Source organism: Notolabrus celidotus, chromosome 6 (genome assembly GCF_009762535.1).
Source record: "Notolabrus celidotus isolate fNotCel1 chromosome 6, fNotCel1.pri, whole genome shotgun sequence".
Lineage (NCBI taxonomy): Eukaryota > Metazoa > Chordata > Actinopteri > Labriformes > Labridae > Notolabrus > Notolabrus celidotus.
The window spans coordinates 13,579,213-13,607,029 of NC_048277.1; the positions used below are offsets into that span (position 1 = coordinate 13,579,213).

The 27,817-nt window shown below is 39.6% G+C and overlaps 1 protein-coding gene and 1 non-coding gene across 2 annotated transcripts; both read left to right on the forward strand.

Annotated features, from left to right (window-relative positions):
• Positions 1-3,048: 3,048 nt before the first annotated feature.
• ppp6r3 (protein phosphatase 6, regulatory subunit 3) lies at positions 3,049-26,878 on the forward strand. Its single transcript, XM_034685660.1, is given in 26 exon segments — positions 3,049-3,258; positions 6,910-7,076; positions 7,199-7,432; positions 8,481-8,667; positions 8,853-8,990; positions 10,068-10,133; positions 11,059-11,171; positions 11,459-11,490; positions 11,493-11,571; positions 11,860-11,986; positions 12,193-12,345; positions 12,886-13,035; positions 13,444-13,508; positions 13,736-13,851; positions 14,248-14,333; positions 14,544-14,630; positions 16,087-16,184; positions 18,198-18,252; positions 19,015-19,145; positions 19,568-19,683; positions 20,098-20,314; positions 20,404-20,501; positions 20,653-20,848; positions 23,349-23,453; positions 25,514-25,588; positions 25,929-26,878. Coding segments are annotated over 24 exon segments (2,766 nt in total). The 5' UTR covers positions 3,049-3,258; positions 6,910-7,076; positions 7,199-7,205; the 3' UTR covers positions 25,978-26,878.
• Positions 23,758-23,884, forward strand: LOC117815141. The gene has a single exon (XR_004631720.1). It is a non-coding gene; the product is annotated as a small nucleolar RNA SNORA71 (small nucleolar RNA).
• Positions 26,879-27,817: the final 939 nt, after the last annotated feature.

Here is a 27,817-nt window from a genome sequence, read left to right on the forward strand (position 1 = left end):
TCTTCCTGTCAGCAGCAGAGATGCTGCTTCCCCAGCAGACCAAATCAAACAAGCACTGCGGAATGCTTAGGAGGACGACTTGCCAATCTTTGTCTTTTCTCCTCAAAGGCTGCTGGACACAGCCTTCTTATAGGTTGAAGCTGTCGACATAACACAGGCACAAACACACAGGGACTTCTCTTATCATCAGGTCTTCTCCTACCAACTTGATCTTCTCTTGTCATGTGATTTGCATTATTACAGGACCCCAGCTCTGCAGACATAGGGGCTGCATACCTAAAGGTGTAACTGTCACAACAATCACATTAAAGTAGAGGAGCCCCCTTCTAATTATTTCCTAGAATCATTCTAAACATAGACTTCATCTTATATGGTTTCATGTCAGATACTTCAGCATGTACATACTGTAAGTATTCACACCCTTTACTCAATACTTTGCTGAAGCACCTTTGGCAGCGATTACAGCCTCCAGTCTTCTTGGGTATGATGCCCCAGGCTTAGCACACCTGGGAAGCGTCAGTGCACAGCTATTTTCATGTCTTTCCAGAGTTGTTCAATCAGGTTCAAGTCCGGGCTCTGGCTGGGCCACTCAAGGACATTCAGAGACTTGTCCCGAAGACACATCTTGCCTCTGGGCTCAGGGTTGTTGTCCTGTTGGAAGGTGAACCTTTGTCACAGTCTGAGGTCCAGAGCACTGTAGGACAGGTTATGGTCACCTCCCTGATCAAGGCCCTTCTCCCCCGATCGCTCATTTTGGCCAGCCAGCCAGCTCTAGGAAGAGTCCTGGTGGTTCCGAACTTCTTCCATTGATAGGTGATGGAGACCACTGTGCACTTTGGGATATTCAATGCAGCAGAATCTTTTCTGTACCTTTCCCTAGATCTGTGCCAAATACAATCCTGTGTCTGAGGTCTAAAGACAATTCCTTTGACTACATTGCTTGGTTTGTGTTCTGACATGCACTGTCAACTGTGGGATCTTATATAGACTGGTGTGTGCCTTTCCAAATCATGTCCAATCAATCGAATTTACCATAGGTGGACTCCAATCAAGTTTTAGAAACATTTCAAGCATGATCAGTGGAAACAGGATGCACCTGAGATCAATTTTGAGTTTAAAAGCAAAGGGTGTGAATACTTATGTACATGCAATATTTGAGTGTTTAATTTTTAATTAATTTCTACAAAACATTTTTCACTTTGTCATTATGGGGTATTGTGTGTAGAATGCTGAGGGAAAAAAATTAATCCATTTTGGAATAATGCTGTAACATAACAAAATGTAGAAAAAGTGAAGGAGTATGAACTTTCACTGTACGTACACCAGTGTCATGATTGTGGTCCACTTCTTTCCTCTTCCTACAACAGCTTTGTAAGAATCCAAAGCTAACGGATTAGATGTTCAGTCATTTTCAGACACATCAGATGTCCATCCACTCCAAAATCTTTGAAATGCACACAGCTTCTGCCAAAGATCACTTTCTCTGGACTTGAATTGGACCACTGCCTTGAAATGTGAAAATAGACACGCACCCAGAATAGAACAGGTTTTTGGCATGCACAGATAGTGGCTTTGAGAAATTATTTTAAATGTATTCAGAACATGATCACAGTTTTTTTTATTTTACACGTATTACATTTACTTATTTAGCAGGTACTTGTCCTGTATACAACAGTTTCCCAGTGGCTTCAGTACATAGCTTATTGGTGGTGTTGTCTCTTACATCAGTACTGAACATCCTTGATGTACATGATAGTTGTTGAACACTAAAGAATTTGGAATAGATGTTCCAATAATATATTTCTAAAGTGTCTATATAGGCTGCAGTACAGTGCATGCTATGAGGTGGAATATTTGTAATTTGTATGTGTAATGAGTAGTGTAGCATACACTTTGCTTGTATGTTACTCCTTCTTTTTTAATTGTATTGGAGGATTTTAAAACTAGGATAAAGGATCATCTCATCAACTTGTGCATGTTTTACTGCTTAACACTGCTAATTTAGTAATTGACGTAATGGTTACTTCTTCTTGCATTTTACTTTGTCTTGTTCTCTTTGTAAAACGTTTGATGCTGCTATCTTGGCCAGGACTCCCTTGTAAAACAGACTCTGTATCTCAATGGGAATATTCCTGGTAAAATATAGGTTAAATAAATAAATAGAAAATAAAAACAACAAATTTAACTGGATTGGAAGAGACCAAATGTATGCAACATTAATATCTAAGACAAGTTTTTCCAAGGGACAATAAAAGTCACTTGGTTTTCTGCTATCTAACATGATGAGAAGAGCTCTGCCATGACTCGGTTTCAAAAAGCTTGTTTACCAGCTTTTGTTGACACAGTCAGAAAAAATCCCCTGCCACGTTTATATTCAGGTCAAAACGAGGGTGGCATTTCACTGGAGCGTATTTTATTGAAAAATGATATTATTGTATCAATTATGGTCTTTTATATAACATGAGCTGTTGTGTTGTCAAAATAACAAACCAGAATCATAATTACAACCATGAATTTCTTTGTGTTTAACACTTACTGCGACAAGGATATTAATACATTAATCATTTCAAGAGAAGGGGACTGATATGCTGTACAGAATTGGTCAAACGTGTTATACATCCTCACTTCTACTGCCTGTAATCCACCCAGAATCCACCACATTTAGTAAAATGGGCGTTTCTCGATTAACTAAGGGCGTGCTCATACTATATGTGTATGTTCGATTCATACTACATAACAAACCTAGAGATGGGGTTAATACTTAAAGTCGACCAAATTTAATTAAAAAACGATCAAAGAACAAGCTACACATACTTCAATCAATTCACACTACTTCTATTAACACCTCACTTTTGATGTCACCATGTAATTAATAAATCTGTATAAACTCCGCTCTTCCTGGCCACAAGATACAATAACCTCGATCGAACTGCACTGCAAAGTGACACAGTCAGTAGCCAATCACGTCTCTGGGCCCGCCTTGAGCGATGGGATTCCAGCCAATCAGCGCGCTCTGACAGTTTGAGTGACAGGCGCTGTAGCTGTAGTGGGGGAAGGGGTCGCTGAAGTTGACGGAACCGCCATCTTGAAAAGTGCCCTCCGATGATCTGCCTTTTCGCGCCTGTCAGAATCAGTTTTAAACGCTTTCTTTTCCTTTCCGGATTTTCGTGTTATTTCTGTGTACGTTTTTGTCAAGGCCTGGGGCTGATGGCAAGATAAGCTACATGCTGGAGACTCGCCGTTTACCGTAGTCTATCGGTAGGTACACTAAGCCAACCTCTGCTCTTGGTTGGTGCTGAAGATTAGCCAGCAGTCTTCAGTAGCCGGCTAACGTTAGCAGGCTATCAAGAAGCAGACTTGGCCATCTTATCCTGTCAGACAGTGTTGGTGCACCTCTAGCCTGTGGAGGGGAAACGCTACCATCTAATATCAGTGTGGAGGCTATGGCGTTGTTTGGCTGACTGATTAATTGGTAGTCTCATATCCCACTGACACCGGTCAAACCTACCTGGTCCCTAACGTTAGTTTGATCCGGATTTTAAGGGACCAGGTTAGCTAACAATAGCTAGTGACGTTAGCCAGTCTCTCTGAGCCGGTGTGTTTCTGGTGTTAGCCGTGTTTTGGGCCCTGGTATGTAAACGGTCTAACGTTACTGGGGACGTAGGATTCTGTGGGCAAATAACGTAAGTCTGTGTTAGTTTATGTAAGCATTTGATCGTACATTGAACCTCATGATGTTCTAATAGCTAGCCTGCGTTAAAATGATGTTAACGCACCTAATAATCTGACGTTGTTAGGTTTACAAAATGTCACGATTATTCCGGGTTAATATACGCGTTTAAAGCTGAAAAATAACGAAAGTAATCAATGTAATTAGAGGTTGCTCAGTTACCACATTCTAGAGATAATTGCTTCTTTTACAGAGCCTCTGTTTCAGACGAAGCATCTGAATCGTATTATCGTTTGAATCGGTGTTTATGTGCTAACACAGCTCTAGCAATTTACGTAACTAAAGGTTTTTCTCCTTCTACGTGGACTGAGGCTAAATATCAGGACTGGAAGGTGATAATTTAGGTAAACTGAACTGTCTTAATTGCTGAATGTCGAGTTTTATGTTATTTTGGGTCTCGTGACAGCGGCTCAGGTCTGGGTATATCAGGTCTGTGCAAAAGTTAGCTTTCCTTCTGTGAGTATTTCGCTGCTTTTAGCCTCTGCGGTGTCACTCTTTCAAACGAAGGTATCACTTCGATCCTTCCTGAAAGAAACCCTCGACTCTGCATGATGATGTTCATGAAAATATCTCCGGTTAAATACTTTTGCCTCAGGGGGGGAGGAAATGTATGGGTCAAAACAAAGACAAACTAAAAACGAAATAAATCTAGCTGGTGTGGATCCTGCAGCAGCTGGCTTCTGTTATGACTGAGGAATGACTGCAACACCATCTTATTCTTCTTTAATATAAATAGGAATGTGGCTTATGCACTGGAGCACCCCCTCATGTCCACATGCTGTGGATAGAAAATCCCTGTGTTTACAAACACCAGCAAAGGAAATAGAAATCTGTCTCCAGATGAAAGTCTAAGACCAGATTTTGACACGTTTTCGTAACCTGCGTTGCATAAAGTCAATGAACCTGTCAGTAATACGATTTTCATCAAACTTCAAAGGTTTTTTTTTTTAAACTGGGGTATTTGTTGAATGAGGCTGCAGAGCAAACAGATGATTTATGTAATTCTGTTTGGGGTTTAAGACTGGAATACAATATGTCTTTGGATACATTTACAAGTCCTGTTTTGGCTTGTCACGATTGAGTAAAAGATTTGAGTGACCACATCTCTTTTATTCTACATTTTTACCCTCCCGTTCTTGTAGAAGATCCCATGAGCTTGTCTAAGAAATTGCGTTTCTCCCGTTGAAGTCTAGCCGTATTTACTGGGATTCACTTAATCCCTCACGCTGATTGCTCACACTGGCTCTAATGAAAGAATCCACGCTTCACGTCAAGTATTTTCTCGCGAAGCTTAGTCGTTATAATTTGTGTTGCTGCTTAAGGCTGCAAATACTGTCTTTAATTTGTTTACTGGTTTGAATGTTGAGGTCGTTTCCTCCCCTTCTACAACAAGTTAAGTTGTGATTCCGGATCAAAAGTGACACATTTGACTTTCTGCCTATGTGACTGTATCTGCATCTGTAGAGCACAAAATAGATGTGAATAGATGGTCCTATAAAATGCAAAAACCTTTGCAATGTGTTAAGTATGAATTGATATAGTCTCTTACCATGGTTGAAGAGCTGTTGCGTTGCTGTGAGTAGTTTTATCTATCTTGTTTTGATATTTGCTAAGGGTGGGCACGAGTCATACATGCACCTTTTTGGTCAATAGTAATCATAAAGTGGATAGAGTGATGTAATATACTTATAATGTATAACTGACCCTGCTATGTGATCAAAAGCTCAGAATTCTGAACATAATGTAAAATATCTCTGTAAGTCTTCACAGATTCATTTAGGAAGATAAATCCAAGCTGCTGCTCGGTACACAAGTGTTTTCAGTGAGACACCCCTTCACCCAACATGGCGGCATGTTAACCAGCAGGCTTCACGCTGATGTTTGAAATTTTTTGGACAAAGTAAACAAAATTAATGTGCAGTTCAAACTGTGTGACAGTAAAGTGTTAACATGAGACCAGTAGTTCAATGATTAACCATTTATCAAGCACAAGTAGAACATGGAGGAAACAGATGATAGGGGATCCTTAATCAGCTCCTTTGCTCCCAGTGTTGGCATGCTGTGTTGGGTAGGGCAGAGAAGATTAACTCGCTCCTCATGAAAATGTTGACTTGAGATTTGGTCCTGTTAAACTCTCTGGATGAACAAATCTTCCACTAACTGATGATGTTTGTTGAGCCAGAGTACAAACTACTATAGCAGTCACTGACCGGCACTGCTGATTGCACAGCAGCCCACGTCAGTGCTGTTTGTGACTAATATGGTGTTAAACCAGTGCTTCCTTTTTATGAGTGCTCAAGTATTCTGTTGATAAAATGTAATAACTAATATTGAAACTGCTCAGAATGCTCTACTTCCTTATTTTCTTCCGTATTTACTGACCAACATGCTTGTTGAGTCGATCGCTTTAATAATAAATTGCCGGCGAACCCTAAGAGGAACGTTCTCGTATTTTAAAAGCTTGTGAACATGTCCTGAGGTTATCTGTAGCTTTAGATATACACAGCTTGGCTGTGATCAATCTGAATCTGTAGAGCTTCAAATGCATATCAGAAGATTCTTAAACTCTTGTCTCCCTCCTCACCCCTCACTCTATGACAGTGAGAGAGATTTTTGCAGAAAAGTATATTCATACCTTAATTTTATGCTCCTCAGCACTCATAAGTTGTCTGTTGAAACAAAGAGTGATAGAATACCTGCATGTAAAGAAGCTGTATCTCTGAACATTTCAGAGAGGAAGTGATCTGACATTTACATCATGTCATCTCACGGTACAGTTGTACGCAGTCTAAAATTGTTTTTTAATCACCTGCTGTTGTTGCAGGTGATTTTTCTGCCATATTAGATTTATAGTGTTACAATTAAAAATGTTAGCATTGCTCCTTTATGGATATATCACATTAAATATGTTATATATCTTTAATCCCTGGCCATTATCAAGTTGATAATTTAGTTCCTACATATTTAAAAACCTGTCCGCAGTTGAGACCGGTGCTTTGTTTGTATCTGCATCAACCAGCACTGACCCTGTATTAGGCAGGCAGCAGTAGCTCAATTTTCTTGTCAGTGATTTATGCCGTTTGTAATTACAGGCAATAACTGGCTTTAATATGCGAAGGAAAACAGTGAACCCATCCTTTAACACTGTCTCCATGTGTGTCTTTGTCCGCCCCTCACAGGTGTTTGCTGTTGAACTGCTGTATGTTTGCTGCTTGCCAGTCTGTCCATCACCGCTGTCTGCCTGTCTGTCCGTCCGGCTAGCCTGGAATGGGCCACAACTCCCAAAGACTAAAACACACCTCTTTATAACCTGAGCTCCACCCTTTGGACTCCAGTATACCCACAGGTACAGAGAGGAAGAATACTCCCTCAGTTAATCATTGATGTCATCTTTTATAAGATCTGATGGCCTCTGGTGGAAAGTTTCCATTTTGTATATATTTTAACGACCTGCGTTGTTTGTTTTAGAGCCAAAATGTTTTGGAAGTTTGACCTCCATACCACGTCGCACATCGACACGCTGTTAGAGAAGGAGGATGTGACGCTGACGGAGGTGATGGATGAGGACGACGTCCTGCAGGAGTGCAAGGCCCAGAACCATAAACTGGTCGACTTCCTGCTGAGACCACAGTGTATGGAGGACCTGGTCACATACATCACACAGGAACCCAATACAGATGTTGAAGAAAAGGTTAAATACAAGTAAGAGACAACTGTGCTGGAGAAATCAAACTGAACGACCTGCATTGTCATATTTTAGGAGATATTGGATGCTGACATGTTGGCAACTGTGCCTCTCTTTTCTTTGTGCTGTAACGCAGCTCTTATGTTTGCTACTTTACTGTAACTGCAATGTGTTGTTAATGGTTATGTTAGCTCACAGAAAACAGAGTAAAACTGCAGATTTTCTTGGAGGATATTAAATATTTCAAATAAATGAAACGGTTAAGAAAAGGTCCTCTTATGGCTTACTGCAGTGAAAAATGAAAGCTTTACATTGTAGTGGAGGGTCATTTCAGCCTTTGGTCTTCTGCTGTTTGGACCAAAAAGGCTATGGAAACTACAGAGCCATAGGAACTAAGTTAGAGCTTATGACTCCTGTTTGACATTTCAGTTTGTTTCCACATCCCTATCTACAGGCTACATACAGTATGTGCTTGCCTGTTAATACCATGAGAATTGGTCAGTAACACTTTAGAATATTAGAAGACAACACAAATTTAACACACAAACAAAATGTGTGTGTTGTTATGATGTTAACTGTATTTACAGCACAGCAGCTCTGATATCTGAGCTAATGGTAAATATTTAAAAGAGTAAATCAAATGTAAAAGAAGTCTTTTTTTTTTACCAAGTTGTTATCGTATTATGATGATTGCACAGGCACTTGGTAATGGCCGCTAGTCCACAAAAGAATCAATTGAAAGTTCATCAGTAGAAACAGTTGTGTGTTGGGAATTTGTCAACTCAAGCACAGTATAGAGTTTAGACATTCACAGACCATATTCATGTCCATTCATTGCAAGTTGCTTCGGCATGTAAATTAGGCAGATCTTAACTTGACATTAGTTTCAGCACAATATTGGAGGAAATTTTTTTTTTGGGCCTTTCAGAGCTGGTCACATACATCAAATGAATACAATAGCAGTTTGTAGGTGGAGTATTTACAATCAAATAATCATGGCACTGTATTGCAGCTTTGCACATTTTGTATCGTTAAGTAAAAAGAGCAATTTTTGTTGTCTTCAAGGTATCCCAACATATCCTGTGAGCTGCTTACATCAGATGTGGGCCAGATCAACGACAGACTGGGAGAAGATGAAAAACTGCTGATGAAACTGTACGGCTTCCTCCAGAATGAGCCGCCTCTCAACCCGCTCCTGGCCAGCTTCTTCTCCAAGGTGCTCTCCATTCTGATAGGACGCAAACCGGAACAGGTATGTAAAGCTAAGCCAGGGTGCTGTATGTCTGAGAGTTTGAATAAAGTAAATCCAAAACAATCACTCGTAAAAAAAATTTCCTTGATCAAATCTTAAATTTGAGACCCTCCTGACACAGCAGTTTATTCTCTGTATAGGTGTTGTTCGGCCCTGTTTAATGTGTTTGTTTTTATTTCATACAGATTGTGGAATTCCTGCGGAAGAGGGAGGACTTTGTAGACTTAATGATCAAACACATAGGGACATCTGCCATCATGGACATGCTGCTCAGAATGCTCACCTGCATCGAACCACAGCAGCTACGGCAGGACGTTCTGAATGTGAGTAGCAGAACAACACTTCCAGGCTGTGCTAAAAATGGTTTCTTAGACCATTACAAACCAAAGCAACAGGCCAACTAATTTGATTTTGCTCACCGTGATCTGGCATGGCTCAGGAAACATTTTCAGAGCACTATTAACATTAAGTGGGTGCTGTCTGCTTCTGCTCTTCACTGACACATCATCAAGTGAAGCCTCTCTACTTGGATAAGACGAATAGTTTCTAGAGTGTTTCTGTTTTTCAAAAATGAAAGGTACTATTTAGTAGAAGTTGTTCTTAGTATCCACTCTCTAGTGTTACTATTTATATTTTTAGGGAGAAAAAACACTCAGCAAATGCTGAGTCATGCATTACTCGTAATAAGTATCATCTGTGTTAGTCAGGTCAAGGCACTGCTACCTGCCATCACTACAGCCTTTAGTCAGGAATAATAGTGTGACTAAAATCAAAAGTCAAAATTTAAAAGCAGAGGATGCCTCATTATAAACCTGGAGGAGGTTTTAACAGGTCATAAAACATAAAACAGACTGAAATAAATACTGATGATTCTTTTTGACATACAAATTCCAACCAGACCATCTGGTAGATTCTGGACTATTTCTATACAACTGTTTTTATGCCTAAAACTGCTGCTACCCAGTAGATGTCAGACAAGGCACTTGACAACATGTTGCTGAAACGGTCTTGGTTTACATTTTTCATGGAAAATATTAATAATGAGTGAGTTAAAAGAAATCAGATTGAGGTTTCTTGTTCAGGTCATGATCAGAAAAGTGATGAGATGTACAGCCGTGTCATTGGGGAACGTCATGTTTGTTTTACAAGATGAGCAGGATGGATGAACGAACTAGTGAAGTAGTTTTGGACAGCAGAGGATGAGCGGCTACATTAAAACTGGAAACTCAAATGATGGATTCTTAACAGGGAACATTTAAATGGACTTAGTATTTGTAACAGGTTTTAATACATAAAGTAATAAGTATTCTCTGTTTTCTTTAAATTGATTGTCTTGTTCGGTTCATTTTCTTTATTATATTTTGTGTTGTCCTCACCTCTTCTTCTCTCTGGTCTTTCAGTGGCTAAATGAGGAAAAGGTGATTCAGAGGCTGGTGGACATGGTGCAACCAAGTCAAGACGAGGACGTGAGTACCAAATATATATCAAAACTTCATTCAATAGTCGGGAGAAAGTAAAAGTCATCTGTGAGCTTGACAACCAGTAAACCTTCTGTTTACATTAAACCCGTGGCGTGCATACATGCAGTAATCAGGTTTGTGATTCTTCCAGATTTATTTACAATTATGAATTTTCCGACCTGAAAAGTTGAACCTCCAGACTTTAGATATCCATTAGGATGTCAGTTGGTATTTAGCGCAAACTAAACCTGCTGGTTTTAAAAGGACAGAGGTGAAGTTGTAGTGTTGACATATTGATAGGCGCTGTGTTTCAGTTATTTCAATAACAAAGATTGTCGTTGCCATTAATGACTTGGCCGAGTTACACACTTAGGCTATTATTACCTTATTAAACATGACAATATAGCTCTGCAAAGATGAAAGATCATAAATACAAACAAAATGTTCAACAAGGAAAAAAGAGAACTTTAGAAAAAAATGCATAAAAACCAAAAGTTGGTGTGTAAGAATTTACCTAAATGGCCCAAATGTTCAGGGGAAGGACCCCCCCAGACCCCAACTTACTCTATGTTCCCTGTGCTGGATGGCTGTACATCATTTAACTAGATGAAACCAACTTCTTACTGGCATTCACCAAACAGATTGAGCTGTATATGAAGATATTGTGACATTTGAACATAATTTGTTGGTCATATAATTGCGCAGTTGAAACTTATGCACCCAGCTCCGTGCTTGGTACCGTCTCCCTGTGTTTTTGACCTTTGCCAATCACATCCCCAAGTCATATTCATAACATATTGTAAGCATCTTAATGGACATAAAGACTTCTAATACAGGATTGAAATTGCAAAATTTTAAAAAGTAAAGTTTAAAGATGGCGGGCTTTAGGTAAATTGTCTAATTTCTTCTTTTTATCTTCTTTTCTTGACAGAGACACTCCAATGCCTCCCAGTCTCTTTGTGAGATCATCAGACTGAGCAGAGACCAGATGTTCCAGGTCCAGGGCTGCTCAGAGCCAGACCCACTTCTAGCCACACTTGAAAAGTATGCATGTGTTAATCTACAAGAGTTCTTAAAGTCAATACGAAACAGAATGAACCTCATTTCCGTAGTGTTTTGGACATTACCTTACCCTTCAAATCTATTTAGGTTCTTAGGCTTGCAGCATGTGGTATGTGGCTTATAACATCAGATGTGTATCTTTTAATAGCCCACCTCTTTTGTATGTTTGTGTGATAATACATTTAGCTAGTTATGACAACATGTGCCTTGAAGATCAATAATAGCCTTGAAGATTATTGTCTCATCATTTCCTTGTGTGTTCTTCTCAGGCAGGAGACGGTGGAGCAGCTGCTGGCTAATATCTTGACAAGGAGAAAAATGAATCTGCAATTGTCAGTGTTATCCAGATTCTCCTCACATTGTTTGAGACCAGAAGACCAGCGTATGTCCTGTGGCCTCTGCCTCTTTTATATTATTTCATTTTACATTAGATATAAAGGAGATGCTGATATTATAGGAGGATTTGAAGCAAATAGGTGTTAAACTTATGAGTATATATTTTACATAAAACTTTAAGAGACAGATTTTATACTGCTTGCTGAGGTATCTTAAGCATTACAACTATTTAGTGACAGTATTTTGTAATGAAATATAATAATAATTTGTATCCTTGAAAGACCGCATTATGTTTGTTGAGCTAGTTCATATGATCATGCTCATCCTGCTTTAGGTTTGAGGGTCACATGGAGTGCCCCCCTGGGATGTCCCACCCTTCATTCTCAGTCAACCACAGCATCCTAGAGGCTGTAAGACCCCGACTCAAAGACTTTCACCAGCTGCTACTGGAACCCCCAAAGGTAACAACCAGTCTGACATTTGTCAGTGATTACTTAATGATGAAGTATCTGGTCGATCAAATGCATACAGTTGTGGTCAGCATGGCATTATTTTATCTTCTTAATAGCAAATTGATTGATGCAACATAATATAACCACAATTAGTGGTTTGTATTAAGTATGCAACAATCCCAGTCAGCTGTGAATTTCTGATTCTCTACCAACAGAGGAACATGATGAAGACAACGTGGGGGGTACTGGACCCCCCTGTGGGAAACACAAGGCTCAATGTGGTCAGACTGGTGGCCAGCTTGTTGCAGAGCAACACACACAGCATCAACACAGAACTCATCAACCTCAACACACTGGGAGTCATACTAGTGAGTACTCAACTGTGGTTTTGTATTCATACTCACAGATCCTTAGTTTTCCTGCCTCTCAATGCCCCATTCCAACCTAACATCAGTACAGTCATCACACCGCTGAAACTGGCAGATTAAAATACTTGTATCTAGGATAATGGTGAAATTGTATATTATAATGTGATATATTTTAAAATGGAATCATATAATAGTCTTATTTATTAGAACATTTGCATATGCTCGCAAAACAGACGTGAATGCTGCTTTAACTTCAACATGTCACATCTGACATGTTATCTACCTTGTACAAATCGTTCAAGTCTTTATGTTCGATCGTCATTATGAGTTTGGTCAAAGTGTAGCGTAAGGCTGTAACTTAAGCAGCTCAGTTACTTTTTTAATTTATAGAAGTTATCACTAAAGCTGCTGACTTCAATGAATAAGAACAAGGCTGTTTGTCACCATGAACCGCAGATATAGGCAGCAAAATAACAGAGAGAATGTGACTATTACTTATGTGAAGGACGCCTTCATTAATTTGTTTTGTTTTCTCCACAGGATATGTATTTCAAATACATCTGGAACAACTTCCTCCACATTCAGGTGGAGATCTGTACAGCCATGATCCTGGCAATGCCCCCTGCCCCCACTGACCCCCAGCCAGACACAGAGCAAGAACACGCAAGGGAGAGCATTCTTATCAAACATGTAAGTTCTGAATATGAGGGACTGATATTACATCGATTTAACCAAAATGAGGCTGAAGATTCCCACTCATAATAAAAGAGCAATTAGTCCTGAATACCCCCCCACACCACTATTTCTGATTTATTTAGTTGGACAGATGTAGTAGTATTGACAACTGTTTGTGGCAAGTAAATACAATATCACATTTTTACTGGCAATCTGCTGAACTTCTTGCATAATCAGTTGACTTTCATGGCTAGGTTCATGTATGTTTTGATGCCTTGTGAAAGGCAAACCTCACTTTGGGCCAAATATGTCAGTGAGTGAAGGCTTTGCATTGAAATACTCAAAGGGGTTTAAGTCATCGACCCACTACATCATGTGCATAGTTAATAAGTTGTATGTAATTTCCTTTATTTTCTCCACCAGTTGTTTCAAAAGTGCCAGTTTATACAGAGAATCGTAGAGGCCTGGAGCTCCAACGAAAAAGAACAGTGAGTATTCTGCTCTGCTGCATTCGAGTCATTTCATTAGGGTGTGACAGTGTTTGTAATGTTTTGTCATTTAGTAGAATGCAAAGTCAGCAACACTCACACTCCTTTATTCCTTTCCTATGATCTTTACTGGTCACATTTCACATTAGTCAAGAGGGGAATACCAATTAGTCATTGCTCATACTATAGGGCCTCACATTTGTATCAATGTGTCTGTTTGTTTTTAGGGCGGAAGGTGGACGACGAAGAGGCTACATGGGTCACCTGACCAGAATAGCAAATTCAATAGTTCACAACTGTGACAAAGGCCCTAATGGACCACAGATACAGCAGCTCATCTCTGGTAAGTACTTTCCTTTTTACGTGGCCTCTTAAAGGTTCTTCTTCTTAGTTACACTTAATACATTGCTTGTTTTCCAATATGATACTATCACAGTACTTGGTAGCTTAATTCAGGCTTTATCATGGGGTTACACAACAAACTACAGCTTGTGGTCCCTTTCTAGTCGCAAGAAAAGCATTGTTTTTATTCGTTGAAATACTGTGGACAAGTTGACTGAAGACAGGAGTAGCTCTGCAGTCTAGTTGGACCTTGGCATATGATTCTGTTGCTTGCCAGACTGCAGAGGGGCAAAAATGCTAAAATATACATTAGTATAACTGTTGAGGGAAGTTTCCATCTACTCAATGTTAATGTACAAGACAGAGTTCACATGTTCTGTATTTGTATGGGTAACAGATCTTCCAGCAGAAGACAGAGAGAAATGGGAGGCCTTTATTTCTGTGCAGCTGGCCGACACAAACAAGAGAAACACTGTCGACCTGGTGAGTAGCCTCCTAAACACTGATGTCATGCTTTCATATTTATTTAACTTCACATGCCGTATGTACGATGCATTGTTCTGAGTCACATCGTTCAGATCTAACTCAATACGTGCTCAGTTACACGCCCGCTCAGTAGTTTGGTGTGAAATGCTCAATGAGACAGTTGACCTTTTTTTAGCCTCCTCTTCACTAAAATGTGTTCTTCTTTAGGTGAACACACACCACATCCATTCTTCAAGTGATGATGAGGTGGACTTTAAAGACAGTGGCTTCCACCAGGACTCCTCTCTACAACAAGTAAGAGGCAAACACACTAACACCACGACCACAAACATGCACATAAAGCAGGCCCATAGCCACGCAAACCTAGCTGATGGACGAATATTTACCACTCTGTTGATGGTGGTTTTAAACAGAAGCTCTTTTAGTCTAATTGAGGAAATCCATTGAAAGAAATCTTTTAAGCTGTACAAGTGGGCAGTATTTCTCATCGGTCAGTGTGAGACAAAATAACTCTGAATCCAGCATGAACAGAAATTTGCCATCACCAGCTTTCTTTTAAAGCCTGTCCCTGAAAATACTGAAGTGAGGATCAAACAGTTCTTGTCTAACAACAGCCAAAGTGCAAATTCTATATTATTTAACCTGCCTGTTATGTTCGTTTCTCTGGAACAGCAGTAATGGTCCTGGGTCAATTTGACCCAGGACATATTCAATTATCCAAAAGTGTCAGAACCCTAATAAATCCCAATACACATTTTTTTAAATCTTATTTTTAACTCCATTACTAACATTTAAATCAAGATTTAGTCCATTGGTGTTCCTTAATTCTCAGATCATGGTTCAATGAGGATAACTCACTCGTTTACATTACATTCTTGTTAAACCTTTTTTTTTATGTACATTGGAAATCCCTACATATAAATGCAATAGTTTTACATGACATGGATTTTTGTTTATATAATTTTACATTTAAATTTTTTAGTGATGTTGATAAATTAACACAACTCTTCTGTCACATGCTGCCCAGATTTGTATGCCTTTTTATTTAGCTGGTTTGGAAGGCATATATTGCCTAAAATAGACTTTAAAAAGGGTCAATTTGACTCGCAACATAACAGGAGGGTTAACTGGGGTTGCCCAAAAGACCAACAAATTAAAAACTATCAATTCAATTCAATTTGCTTTATTGGCATGAACAAAGACATGTTGTTGCCAAAGCACATACGATTCATAGAAATATCTATCTGTCCATAAGAATGTGAGGTCTTACGATGACCTCTTTTAGAAGTTTTGGGCTTCGTATCTTGAATTATTGTTACAAAAACACTGGCCTGTTTTGCTCTCGCCTTTATAACTGATAAACGGCTAAGGTGTGTTAGGATGTAAGCAGTCCCCTCGTTGTCCTTAAAGCTATACATCTCTATGTATTTAGTGACTATGGGTCCTGCACAGTAACAACATCAAACATTTTTACCATGTATTATTACGAGTAACTGAACTACTAATGTTATTTTGTAAACATTATAGCTACTTAAAATCAAATGAACTAATGATAAAGCATTTGGCGTTTGCCTGCAAATGCATGTTTGTGCTTTTTTTCTCCAAGTCATTAACCTGTCTAGTCTACATGTGAAACAGTTTTTGTTTTTACTGCTCAGTTTATTCGTTTGCCATTTTCTGTACTGCAAGTAATGACAAGATTTGTGTAGCTCCAAGACTATATCATTATCGTTGGTCCTGGGTTTGCCAGGCCTTTTCTGATTATCAGATGCAACAAATGACGTCCAATTTTATTGAGCAGTTCGGCTTCAATGACGAAGAGTTTGCTGATCAGGACGATGTTGTGGAGTGAGTACTCATCCATGCATGACTGGACTTGCTGTCTTACTGTGTAACACTGAAGGGATGTGGCAGTACAGACATAACAAAGCTGGTAGGGTGGATGGAGGGATAGTGCCTTCATTCATTTAATTATAACATAAAATGAAAATGCTTCCACGTTGCATGTCATTACACAAACATGTATTGACAATAAAATGCAAATGCTACTTAAAAAAGAAAGCCCTTATGATTGGATTGGACACCCATTACTTCTGCAAAGCAATGGCTAAAACTAATGCCGTTACTACCAAGATATGCATGAAGTCCCTTTTTTTATGGCTGCATTAATTAAGACAAAATACAAATTTAAGAGGAGAAACCATATCCAGCTTTTGTATTGTCGTGTGCTGTCACTTAGTCTATACACAAGCTTGCTGGGGGTCGGGGCAGGGGGTTTGCTAATGTGCAAAGATTGTGGGCTGAAGGATAGCTGGTAGTAGTTATTTACAATGTGGTGAATTAGAGCATTTGTCTACATATATCTTTGACTTGGGTTAATCAGACTGTGAAGAAAACCTTTCTAATTGGTTGGTCAAAATCTGTTCCTAAAAATCTTGAAATCATTTAAAGTTTACAATACATAAAGTATTCACCAGGATACCATTAATCTGCAGTTGATTCTGATTACGAAAAAGGAAGACTGGATGTCTTGAAAATGTCACAAATCATTCATGATTAAAAATTGAGAATAATTGAGTCTCAACCAGAAAAATCTGTGCAGGTCAGGTACTGTTATCATGAGTGTACCGCTGGTAGGTAGAGTTAATGATAAAGTACTTTGGGATACATAATTGCCTTATCTTCTATATTTCCCATCTCCTTTTCCAATTATTAAGCTTGTGTTATGGTAGCAGGGTTATAGAAGTGCTTCATGCCTACATGTTGGTTAGGTCTGGTGTACACGCTTAAACTGGTTTGATTTCATGGAATCTTGCTGAACCAGCATTTGTCATAATAATAATTTTTTGCAAACTTGAAAGTGCCCTAAGTCGGCTTAATGACAAATGTTTTGCATGAGTAAAACACAAACAATATTATCAATACTTATTTGTAGCTGGACAAGTGAACATGTGAAACCATGTCTGTCAGGTCTGAGATTGAACTTCATATCAAACCAGTTTGAACAGGTTTACAGCGGCCCTACCGCAGTGGAGTAGAGAAAATCAAATAATCAGGGGGTTTGATTGAACAATTTGGGTTTGTTGACAGTAATTAGCTGAATGTGAATTGTAAAGTAAATTTGTGTTAAAGCTTACTGTTAATCTGACCTGGTCTCAATCACCTAATTAACAATGACAAGTTGGATTAAAAGGAAACTATCCAGATCGGCAGATAGGTAGTTTATTTGAACTCAGTGAAGCCCTGAGGTCATTGGCGTTGCTCAGTGCTTAAACTAGAGGCAGAGGGACACTGCTCATGCATTAAAGTTAACTTTGGAAAAATACCTTCCTCACATGTTTATCAAGATGGTAGCAAAAAGCTGTCATTACTTAAAGACTTAAAGGCTCTTCATGTAAGATGGAATGTCTTTGTTCTATATCTTTGGATTAAGGCCTCTAGTTTCCCTCTGTTCCCAGTCTGTGCTAAGCTAGGCTAAGTCTTGACTCCATGTTGATCTTATCTAACTTTGGGTAAGAAGGCAAACAGGTGTTTGGTTGATGAATATCTAAAATATCAGGTTAATAATAATGTTTGGGGAACCATTTTATTTCCATGTTAGAATCACAGTCTCTTCAAATGATGTATTGTTCTTAGCTTTCTTTGACCAGGTTACAAACTTTAACGTGCATGTGTAGAAGAAAGAAGCCATGTTTGTCATCAGTGTATTTCTGTTGTCATGATCCTGGCATGGGATAAGAAAGTGTTTTTAATTGGAAGTGTTAAAGCTATGTGCTAGAGCCTGTTTGCCTGTGAGTTGCAATATATGTGAATGCCTAACGACTCTAACTAAACTAAACTCTGTTCTCTTTAACATTGCAGTATTCCCTTTGATAGAATATCAGACATCAATTTTTCACTGAATACAAATGAAAGTGTAAGTACTTTAATTATTAATCTTGATCTCACACACAAAAATTTCCAGATAGTGTACACAAAGATAAGACGAGGAAAGGAAAACATCAGAAAATGTATAATTTTATTGATGAGACGTTTTACATTTTCATTTAGCGCTACATACTTTCTGATAAATATTGAGCAGAATGCTCCTAGATGAAAAAAAATATATCAACACACAAACCTGATTTTATCAAACATTGTGCCATTGGTTTAAAATGTGTCAACAGTGCTGTGCTACAGAGGTCACTTTGTGTGTACATCATGGTGTGTGTGTGTGTGCGTGTGTGCGTGTTTTCATGTGTAAATGTATACATACATCCAGTTTGTGTATGGTCTTTCTGTTACTGACTGGTAAAATGGAAAAAATAAGTTACCAACCATAAAACTGTATAATGTTAATTACAAAATACCCATCAATAGAGCTTTGTATGGAGAAAAATGTAAGATCATGATCTTAGAGAACAGCTGATCTTTTAACATTTGAGTATAACTTCATGCTCTGCAAACAGAATGCTTGTGTTCAGCTCCACATACCTAGACTCGTGTCAGAGCCCCTGTCTTAAAGAAAACAGTCTCTCCTCACCTCTTACCTGTGAAGCACCACATCATGGCAGATTCATTCAAGAAGAATAGACATGATTCCAAAAATCTTCTGTTTGTTTGGCCTCATTTTATGTTTCTATGTATTTAAGGTAGATATTGTTTAATTTAATATGTTGCGTGTGTGTGTTTCTTCCAGGCGAATATAGCTTTGTTTGAGGCTCGCTGTAAGGAGAAAATCCAGCAGTTTGAAGATGCTGGTTCGGACGAGGAGGATATCTGGGATGAAAAAGATATCACCTTCGCACCAGAGGCACAGAGACGCCCCAGGTCAGCTGCTCACATAAACAAACGTTCTTGTCTTTTTTTATACAGTTTTTAAAGGAGCTCATCTTTTTTTATTCTCAATAGAAGACTTGTGTTGTGACTACACCTTCAACTAATAATTTTCTATTGTTAAATCTACATTAAATTTTCCCTGTGCAACCAAACAGAAGGTTGCTGTAAAACCAATCTGAATAATCAACACAGTCATTGGCTTACTTTGTGTTGTCTTCTCAGTTGACATGAACTGACACTAAAAGAATCTGGATGGCCAGCACTACTTGTCACTTTGTAGCTGGGGCCCTAACGGCTGAGCCGTATTCATATGGTCTTACCTCTGGAGCTCTCCATGTATTGTATTTCTCAGTGTAAAGAGTGATTGAGCTCTGTCAATGCTGGTTGAAGAAAGCTGTGTGTGTCCTCCTCAGGAGCTCAGGCAGCACAGACAGTGAGGAGAGCACAGACTCAGAGGAGGAGGATGTGAAGAGAGATCCATTTGAAGCCTCCAACCCCATCACAGATGACAGAATGGAAGTCGACACAGGTTTGTAGACCCAAGTCTTAAATGTCAACCATAGGACACACCAACTGGTTAGTGGACTAAACTAAGAGTTGTACCTCTCTGCTCTTAACTACAACAATCAGTACTTGTCAACATTTACACTTCAGTACCATCTTCCTTTATAAGGAAAGTCATCAAAGGCTTATAGTTTGCTGCTGTAAATCTTATCATGTTGCGATCAGGCCGATGAATGCATGTTTGTGTACTAGGTGAGCCCCTTAAATGTATATTTAAGTAGAACTTTAAAAGATGCTCTGCGCTCCTAATTTAAAATGGGCCAGCGGCAGGCTGCTCTTCTAATCTGTCCCTCCAAAATAGCACATAGGCTAACCATAGTCATAGCATAAAACTAGGACTTAAATTTAGACATTTCGTCTATCTGTGATAATCTATCAGGGCCAGTTTGGACGGCCAACTTTGATGACATCCCCATGGACACAGGTACATCCACAGCTCCAGCCTCCAGCCCCAACAACCCTACTGCCCCATCTCCTCTGGCCTCGCCCCCATCCTCCACAGAAGCCCCCCCTGAGCCATCCTGGAGCTCCTCTCCTGGTGCAGCTTCCAACTCTGAAACAGGCTGGGCAGATTTCTCCAACTTCACCCCCGTCAGGTAGAACCTCACATGACTGTCACTGCTTAAACTGTTACTATTTATATATCTGAGGAAGTCTCTCTTTAATTGAATTTATTCTCTTGTAGTCCAAAAGACCCTCTGAGGTGCAACTCTCCTGTTGCTATGGAAACAAGCATAGAGGCAATGGACCCTCTAGGGGTTAATGCACCTATGCAGCCTGAAGGTGAGATGTGTGCATACATAGCGTGTACAGGCTCTGTCTAATGTATCTGTGGCCCAAACTCTTGTGTGACGAGCTTAACACACTTTGATTTGAAGTGATCGTGAAGAGGTCTTATCTGACGCCTTCTGTCGCCTTTCTTAACGCCCTTCAGACTGCGACGGCTGGTTGGGTACAGGTGAGGCTTCTCCCTCCTCCACCACACCAAAGGACTGCGGGAGAACCAAAGCAGCAGAGGAAACGGCCTGTTCTGAGCAGCGCAGCATCACAGAGACGGTTATCAACGGCTCCATGAAAGAAACAGTCAGTCTCACTGTTGACGCCAAAACTGAGACCGCCGTCTTCAAGAGGTTCGACAAAGACATCGAAATCTTTTCACATTATTAGGGACGAGAGAAACATCCATTAAAAAAATCCACTAAGATAATACATAAATACAATATCAGTCCTTTTTTAATCTAGTTCCTGTTTATAATTCTGAGCAACTGCTCCGTCATACAGGACAGACACAGACTGACTGAATGACGTGAAAATAAGGCACATTGTGGAGGTGCTCCAACACTTCTAACAAAAGCCTACATACTTGAATCTTTACTACAAAGAATGGTTTATTATGGTTTATTATTAAAAGATAAGATGTGCATGACAGAACAGCTGACCCCTTTTGACAGCACATTTGTATTGCTGATTCTGTCTTGGTCTCAGAGTAGTCTCTGCTCTGGTCTCGTCAGGTTTTATGTTTGAATCTGAAGGATGTTCAGTGAAACAGAAGCCTGCGTTCTGTTAACAGGGTGGCACACTGGAAGAAGCCCTTGCGTTGCAGGATTCTTTAAAGGAGTGTTACAGAAGAGGTTTGGGTAGCTTCAATATAAAGTGAAACATCAGTTTATAGTCCTATCTGTAGCCTACAAATAAACAAGCTGCAGACTTTTGAATCCGATTTCTAAGTTGCCTGTCCCCTGTCCTTCTGTCCCCTCGTTGATGCTGCATTACGATGTCTGTCTGTCTGTCTGAGTAAATAACAAACTGTCTGATGAACTGAGCGACACTTACAACCTGAGCTTCCCTCTCTCTCTTGCTGTGCGTTGTGGGTGTGGTCTCCTTCAGAGTGTTGAAATCTTATCGGTATGTACAGCCAATCAGAGATCAGCCTGCAGCCGTGATGTAGTCTTGTTGTCACGTCAACCACCAACTTTTCTTTCCCAATTTTGAACTTCTTCTTCTTTGGTTTCAGCTCCTTGTTTGTTTATTTCATTATCTCCATTCTGCATGTTTTTCTACCAAAGGTGTTTTTGTTCAAGTGCAGTTTTTAGTTTATTCCGTTTTTTCGAATGGCTTTTATGTGAAGAGGGCGAACAAATGTAAGACCACACTATCAGAGGTGAAAGTAAGAGGCCTTCACCTCTCCATGGTTGGATTTATATAAGGTGTAAACACTTCTGTCAAGTATGTGTCCCACATCTTTTCATTTTGACTTTGGCCTCATACAATCAGCTCTGTCTTAAGTGTGTGAGTTAAGACTGAACTGCACAATTCGAGGTGTCACTGCTTGGTAAATTCAGATGTGCACACAGTCATGATGCTGGAGATGTTTGGGTGATGGATCACACAAACACAATAGATTTTGATAATGTTTGAACACAGAGATTGATTAAAGCACGCCATCTAGTCTTTAGTTTCAGATTAGGTTTGGCGTACACAGCTTTGTGACCACAGAATAAGTTAAAATGATTATGGTGAAATACCTTAGGTCTTCACATTTATATGTAGGCCTTTAACAGATTGGGTGCCTAATGTTAGCTGCTGTTTGGCAGGTGATTATGGCCTGCCATTGCCCTCTGTACCTAACAGTATTGCTGTATTAAGGTGCTTGATTAAACATTTTTGTTGCTGTATTTGAATGCAATGGACTAAGGACGACCTTACAGCTGACAGAGAATGATGTACTTCCAGATGATTTAAGAGACTTCTTTGGGAGTGATTTCCTTGCTCTAATAAACACTAGTACATGTGTTTTTACCTGAATCTGAAGAGAGCTCTGCATTGCTATAAACTGCAGGAGTTCATTTCAGCAGTGACTGCTCAGGACAGTAATTACCTCAGTGAGAGTGAAAATCGATTTTAATCCCAAAATTGTCCTTAACCATGAATCAGCGAGAGTTTTAGAATTGATTTATAGCCCATCTTTGGTCCACTTAATACAGCTCTTTGCAGAAATTCAAGGCCTCTTGTGTGTTATAATTCTAAAGTTTAATGTTCAGTTCTTGGTACTGAGAATGCTCCTTTTCACTTTACATTAGGATACTGGATTTTAGGATATAATGCTGCATTGGGTAGGAATGGAAATGTCTCGTGTTAGCAACATTACAGAGAGGTTCTTAGTAAATGTCAGGCTGCTCTTCAAATGTTGGATCATTCTTGGATGTTTGTGGGTGTTTTGCTTTGATTGAGGCCTCATCAGGATTATTGGTGGTTCTCTGGGACAAAGCAAGACTGACGGCTGGCACAATCTATTTTGGTCTAATCAGTTTTAAATCTGTATGCCTGCCTGCTTTCTGCCGGCTCTGTCGCTGAACAAACAGCATTTAGCCAAGTTACTAAAAGAGTTTTCAAACTTTCTCCATTCGCTGTACATTTTGATGCTTTTCCTCCATAACGGTCCTAGTTTTCCATCTCGACACCTCCATCCTTTGTTTTACTGTTTGCTCTGTCAGTCAGTTCAGCATGCGTCACTCTTCACTCCTCACTGTGTTTTTGTGTGTGTGTGTTTCTGTGGGAAGAGAGGTTGGTTTGATCCACCGCGTTATTAATGTATATCTGTGGGTATTTGTGTTTGTGTTTGTGTTACAGTGACGAAGAGAAGAGTTCTTCAGAGAAATACGCCGTAGTTGAATGTGCGGAATCCGAGAGAACAGGCTTCAACAGCTCAGCCACAGCCTGCTGTCCAAAAACAGGGTCAGACACAGCACACAGATACACACACTCCCCAACACACACACACACACATAATACCTGTGTGAAATGTGTTGTGCAGCTGCTCAAACACAAACGTTCAGCAAAAATGTATTATCTTCGTCTTAATAAGTAGAGAATACTTGGTGTCCGTAGCTGAAATTAAATGAGATTCCACAATTAGAACGTTAAAAGTTTACATTTCTTTATCTGCTCAGCCTTGTTCTGACCAAAAGCAAAGCAAATGTCTCTATACAGCTGAAATATATGCAAATTCAATGCCAAGAGATAAAAAAATTGCAAGTCCTCCTGTATCGAAAGTGGTCATGGCGTCCTCATCGTCAGGTCATTGATAGTACAGGAAAATCAACCTGAGAGCCTTTCCCGTGTTTGAAGGATCACCTGTTCCTATCAGACCCTGGCGCTCTCATACAAACTGAAGTCTCATCACTCCAAGCTTTGTTTTCAGCATTATTCGTGTTCTTTAAAGGAGTTTCAGATTGCTCAAATGTGCATAGATGCTGCTATATTTGTAGCAAACTAGCTGATTATTCTGGGGATGTGATAAATTAATCTTGCTGGAGTTTAATCCCAGAAGTGTGAGGTGTGACTGAAGGACTGTTTAATAGTTTACTGACACGAGGAAACACAGCATCTTGATCCTGAAATCACTTGTGTGTGTACCTGTGCAGGAAAAAAAGAAACCGCAAGTCGCTGTTACTAAAACCTGTTGATGTTAAAAAAAAAAAACTGGTGTTTTTGTATTTCAGGCAGACCTGCAGAAGTTTTTTCTTTTCACTGGTCTACCTCCCTTTTGACCCATTACAATTAAATCAGAGCAAACTTTGTGTATTTTGGTGCTTGCTGCTTGAAAGCTATATTTCAGCTGACATGTGAGTTGCATAACAAAGTGAAACTCCACTCAGGAGACTGACGCCTCTCAGGAGGGACAGATGGACGGTGCTCTGCGTCTGGAACAGAATGCTGATAGTTGTCCATCTGAGAAATCCTGACACTGATCCTAACAAGTCATCAATCTGGGCACTGGTCAGAATCAAGTAGCTTGAAACAGCAGGGAGGTTAATCCAGTCCCAGTTCCAGAAGTAAGCGATAAGATAAGCTACTTCTTTATTCATCCCGCAACGGGGGAACTCAGAGTTTTAGTCCCAACTAAAAAAAAAATTCCCAGTGAATTTAGCTCGGCTGTCTTCTGATGACAGAGATAGCTTTTCCTCTGTATCTAAAGGGTGGACATTAGTGGGTTGGTTAAACTAATGTAAATTTAAAAAGTCCTACCGATGGTTCTGTCATTTAGCTGGCACATATAACCAGCTGCAAAAATGTTCTTTGCTTTTGGACTAAACACAGGTTTGATGTTTGCTGCGGTGGATTTACAACAAGAAGCTTTTTGACTCCACAGTAAAGTCAGTAAAGTGCTTTAAAAGTCCTTCTCAGTATTGATTTATATAATCGGCTGAGGATTTAAAATGTACAAAGTAGTCTTAGGGCCACATTATAGAAAAAAAAAGATTTTGAGGGTAAACCCGTAAATATATGAGATTAAAGTCATACATGTACAAGAATAAAGAAGTAATAGTACAAGAATAAAGCTGGAAATATATGAGAAATAAAAGCTTATTTTTAGGTTATGGTTTGGCTTTATGTTATTTCAAAGGAACAGATCTGAAGTGCAGCCTGCAGCCACATGAACTAAAAGAACACGGAGCATCTTGTTGCACAGGTTTCATAAATAACTGACCCAATCTTTTAGCACATCAGCATCACATGATCACAAGATGAGGTTTCTAAAATTGAGCCTACTCTGAAGAGGGGCGGGACTACAGGCAGCCTGTTAACATTTCTGCAAACGCCGATGATTGAAAGGCTTAGGTTAAACTATATGAGCTAAAACAATCACAACTTCTATCTCACAAAATGGCATTACTGTGTTTTATATTGTTCCATCCCTGCTCTGAATGTGACCCAACTAGTCATGTTTCATAATGGTTTCAGTCGTGCTGGTCTGTGAACTTCTCTCTCTCCTTTCCTTTTTGTTATGTCAGCAGTGACAAGTGTCGGCCTGCTGTGGAGCTTCCCAATGGTCCTCTCGAGGATATGTCAGCCGTAGAGGAGGCCAAGTAAGTCTCACTGCCCTCAAGCTCTTTGTGTTACAGATAGATCTAAAAATGTTCTAGGGCGCGACTTATTTGCTCATACATCTTCCACCTAATTGCAGAGATCATCTTTGCTGTGATGGAATTAACTGACCAACATGTCCACTTTCATTTTAAAGAGATGCTTAAAAAAAGCTTTTCCAAAAACTGCGCAGTGACGTTATTTACTTTATAAGATTTTTAAAGGTGCAAACTCCACCTAGATTGTTTAATCATAATTAAAGCCACATCTTACTGACCTATCATTGTAACATGTTTTTTCTTCTTCTTTCTCCCCTCATCTCCGTCTTCGTGTTTCATGCAGACTGGACCAGAGTGCCGTGTCAGAGCCAGCTGTAAACGGGCCGGCGTGAGGGTCACCGAAAGCCAGCTAATAGCCAGCCTGTTCTGCCATGCAGGGCTCTCCTCCTGACCAGCCAGCGGAGATGACTGCTCAGAGCTGTACCAATCACATGAACCCCAACCCCCCATCAGGACCAGCAATACCCCCTTCAGCTCATCACAGACAGACAGACAGACAGACAAACAGGTGTACAGACACAGAAGGAACTGCAAAATGTACCCAAACGGATACAGAATAATTTTTTTCAGCATTTGTTTATATACTATTGTTATTATGAGGTGACGTGCGACTGATAACTTGCCACTCAAAATTAAAATAGTAATGTTGCTATAGTTAAAGAAATGATTGTATGAATAAAATATTTTATAAAAAGAAAAATGTATACAGAAACATAAGATGACTCACCACAGGATGAGCTAATTGGTCACCCAGCTGACCACTGAGCTGTTGTCTCCTGCTGGATCTGTTATTCTGCATACAACAGTCTGACACTTAATACAGCAGTTGCTTTATTTAAATCCTCACTCACCATTGGTCTGTGTCTCTGAGCGGAGCTGCTCCCATGATTGAACCACGTTTTTAAATCCCACTTAAAGTTTTATTTTGCTGCAGGTATTATTTGTAAATGTTTTTTCTCTTGTATTCTTATGCATTGAGTAAGATTTGACAAGCCTTTTCTGATATAATTTTTTTATTTATTATGAAAGTAAGATGATGTTTTGTTACTAAAGAGCCATACCAACACGCCCTCTCCCCTTCTAGCAGGCTGCATTCATGCTAACTGGGTTCTTACCTCGCAGCTAGAAGGCTTTATGGGAGAGATCCAGTACGGCGTCACGCGGCCTAAACTGGGAGCTGTAAATGCATTTTGAGCTTGTGTTTTTAGTCCCAACTAAACTTATTCAGAACCACCCGTCCTCTTCTTTTTCCCAACACTCTTTTAACATCTGAACTGCTCCATGGACCAGCTGACTGGTCAGGGTTTGTTCTATACGCACAGTGAAGATGCTTTCTGACGTGGGGATCACTGATTTTCAGGGAAACAGTCAATTTTTTTTACCTGTGCCCTATTTTTCATATTACATGGTCCTCATGCCTAATGGGTACATTGAATTTTGGAATTGCATCAGTAGATCACTTAAGCTGGTATCCACCAAAGAAGGCTGAATTGGCTGTAACTAAACCTTTCAGGGCAAATTGCCCAAATGAAAGTACTTCTGCTTAAAAGTGTTTTGTTTTTGCAACAGCCAGGCCCAGATTGTCATTCAAAGTGTTAGACAGCTTCAAAGAAAAGATCCCTACAGAGACAGTGCTATTTATGACTTAGATCCTTCTCTTAGAAATAGAAACAGCAGTTGCAGCGCTGTACTCAAAGTCTCAAAAAAATGAACTAACAAAAATAGTAATTTAACCCTGAAAAACAGTTATAGTCTACCACTAACCTGATAGGTCACTTTGTCTATGTTCTTGTGGCTGTTGTGTTTTAAGGCTTGACTGTGATGCAGTACAACACAAAGACAGCACAAATGTTGTTGGCAAAAACAAGCACTTTTGATTGATTTACTTTGATTTGAGGGATTATGTGTAGTAGCCATTACAGCCCATTTTCACTGTTGCTGGTGGGGAACAATCTGGAGAGGAAATTCCAAAACGTTATGTACCCAGTTGTCATTTATACCACAAAATATGTAGGAATATGATCCAGGTTGAAAAAGTACTGTGGTTCATCTTTAAGTAGCTACAACAGAGAGCCATGCAATACAATCAACATGTAGGAACATTTATTTGGAAGAGAAACCTGAAAGATGAGCCAGTCTTTATGAGCCTGATGTGATTCTGTCACATAATCA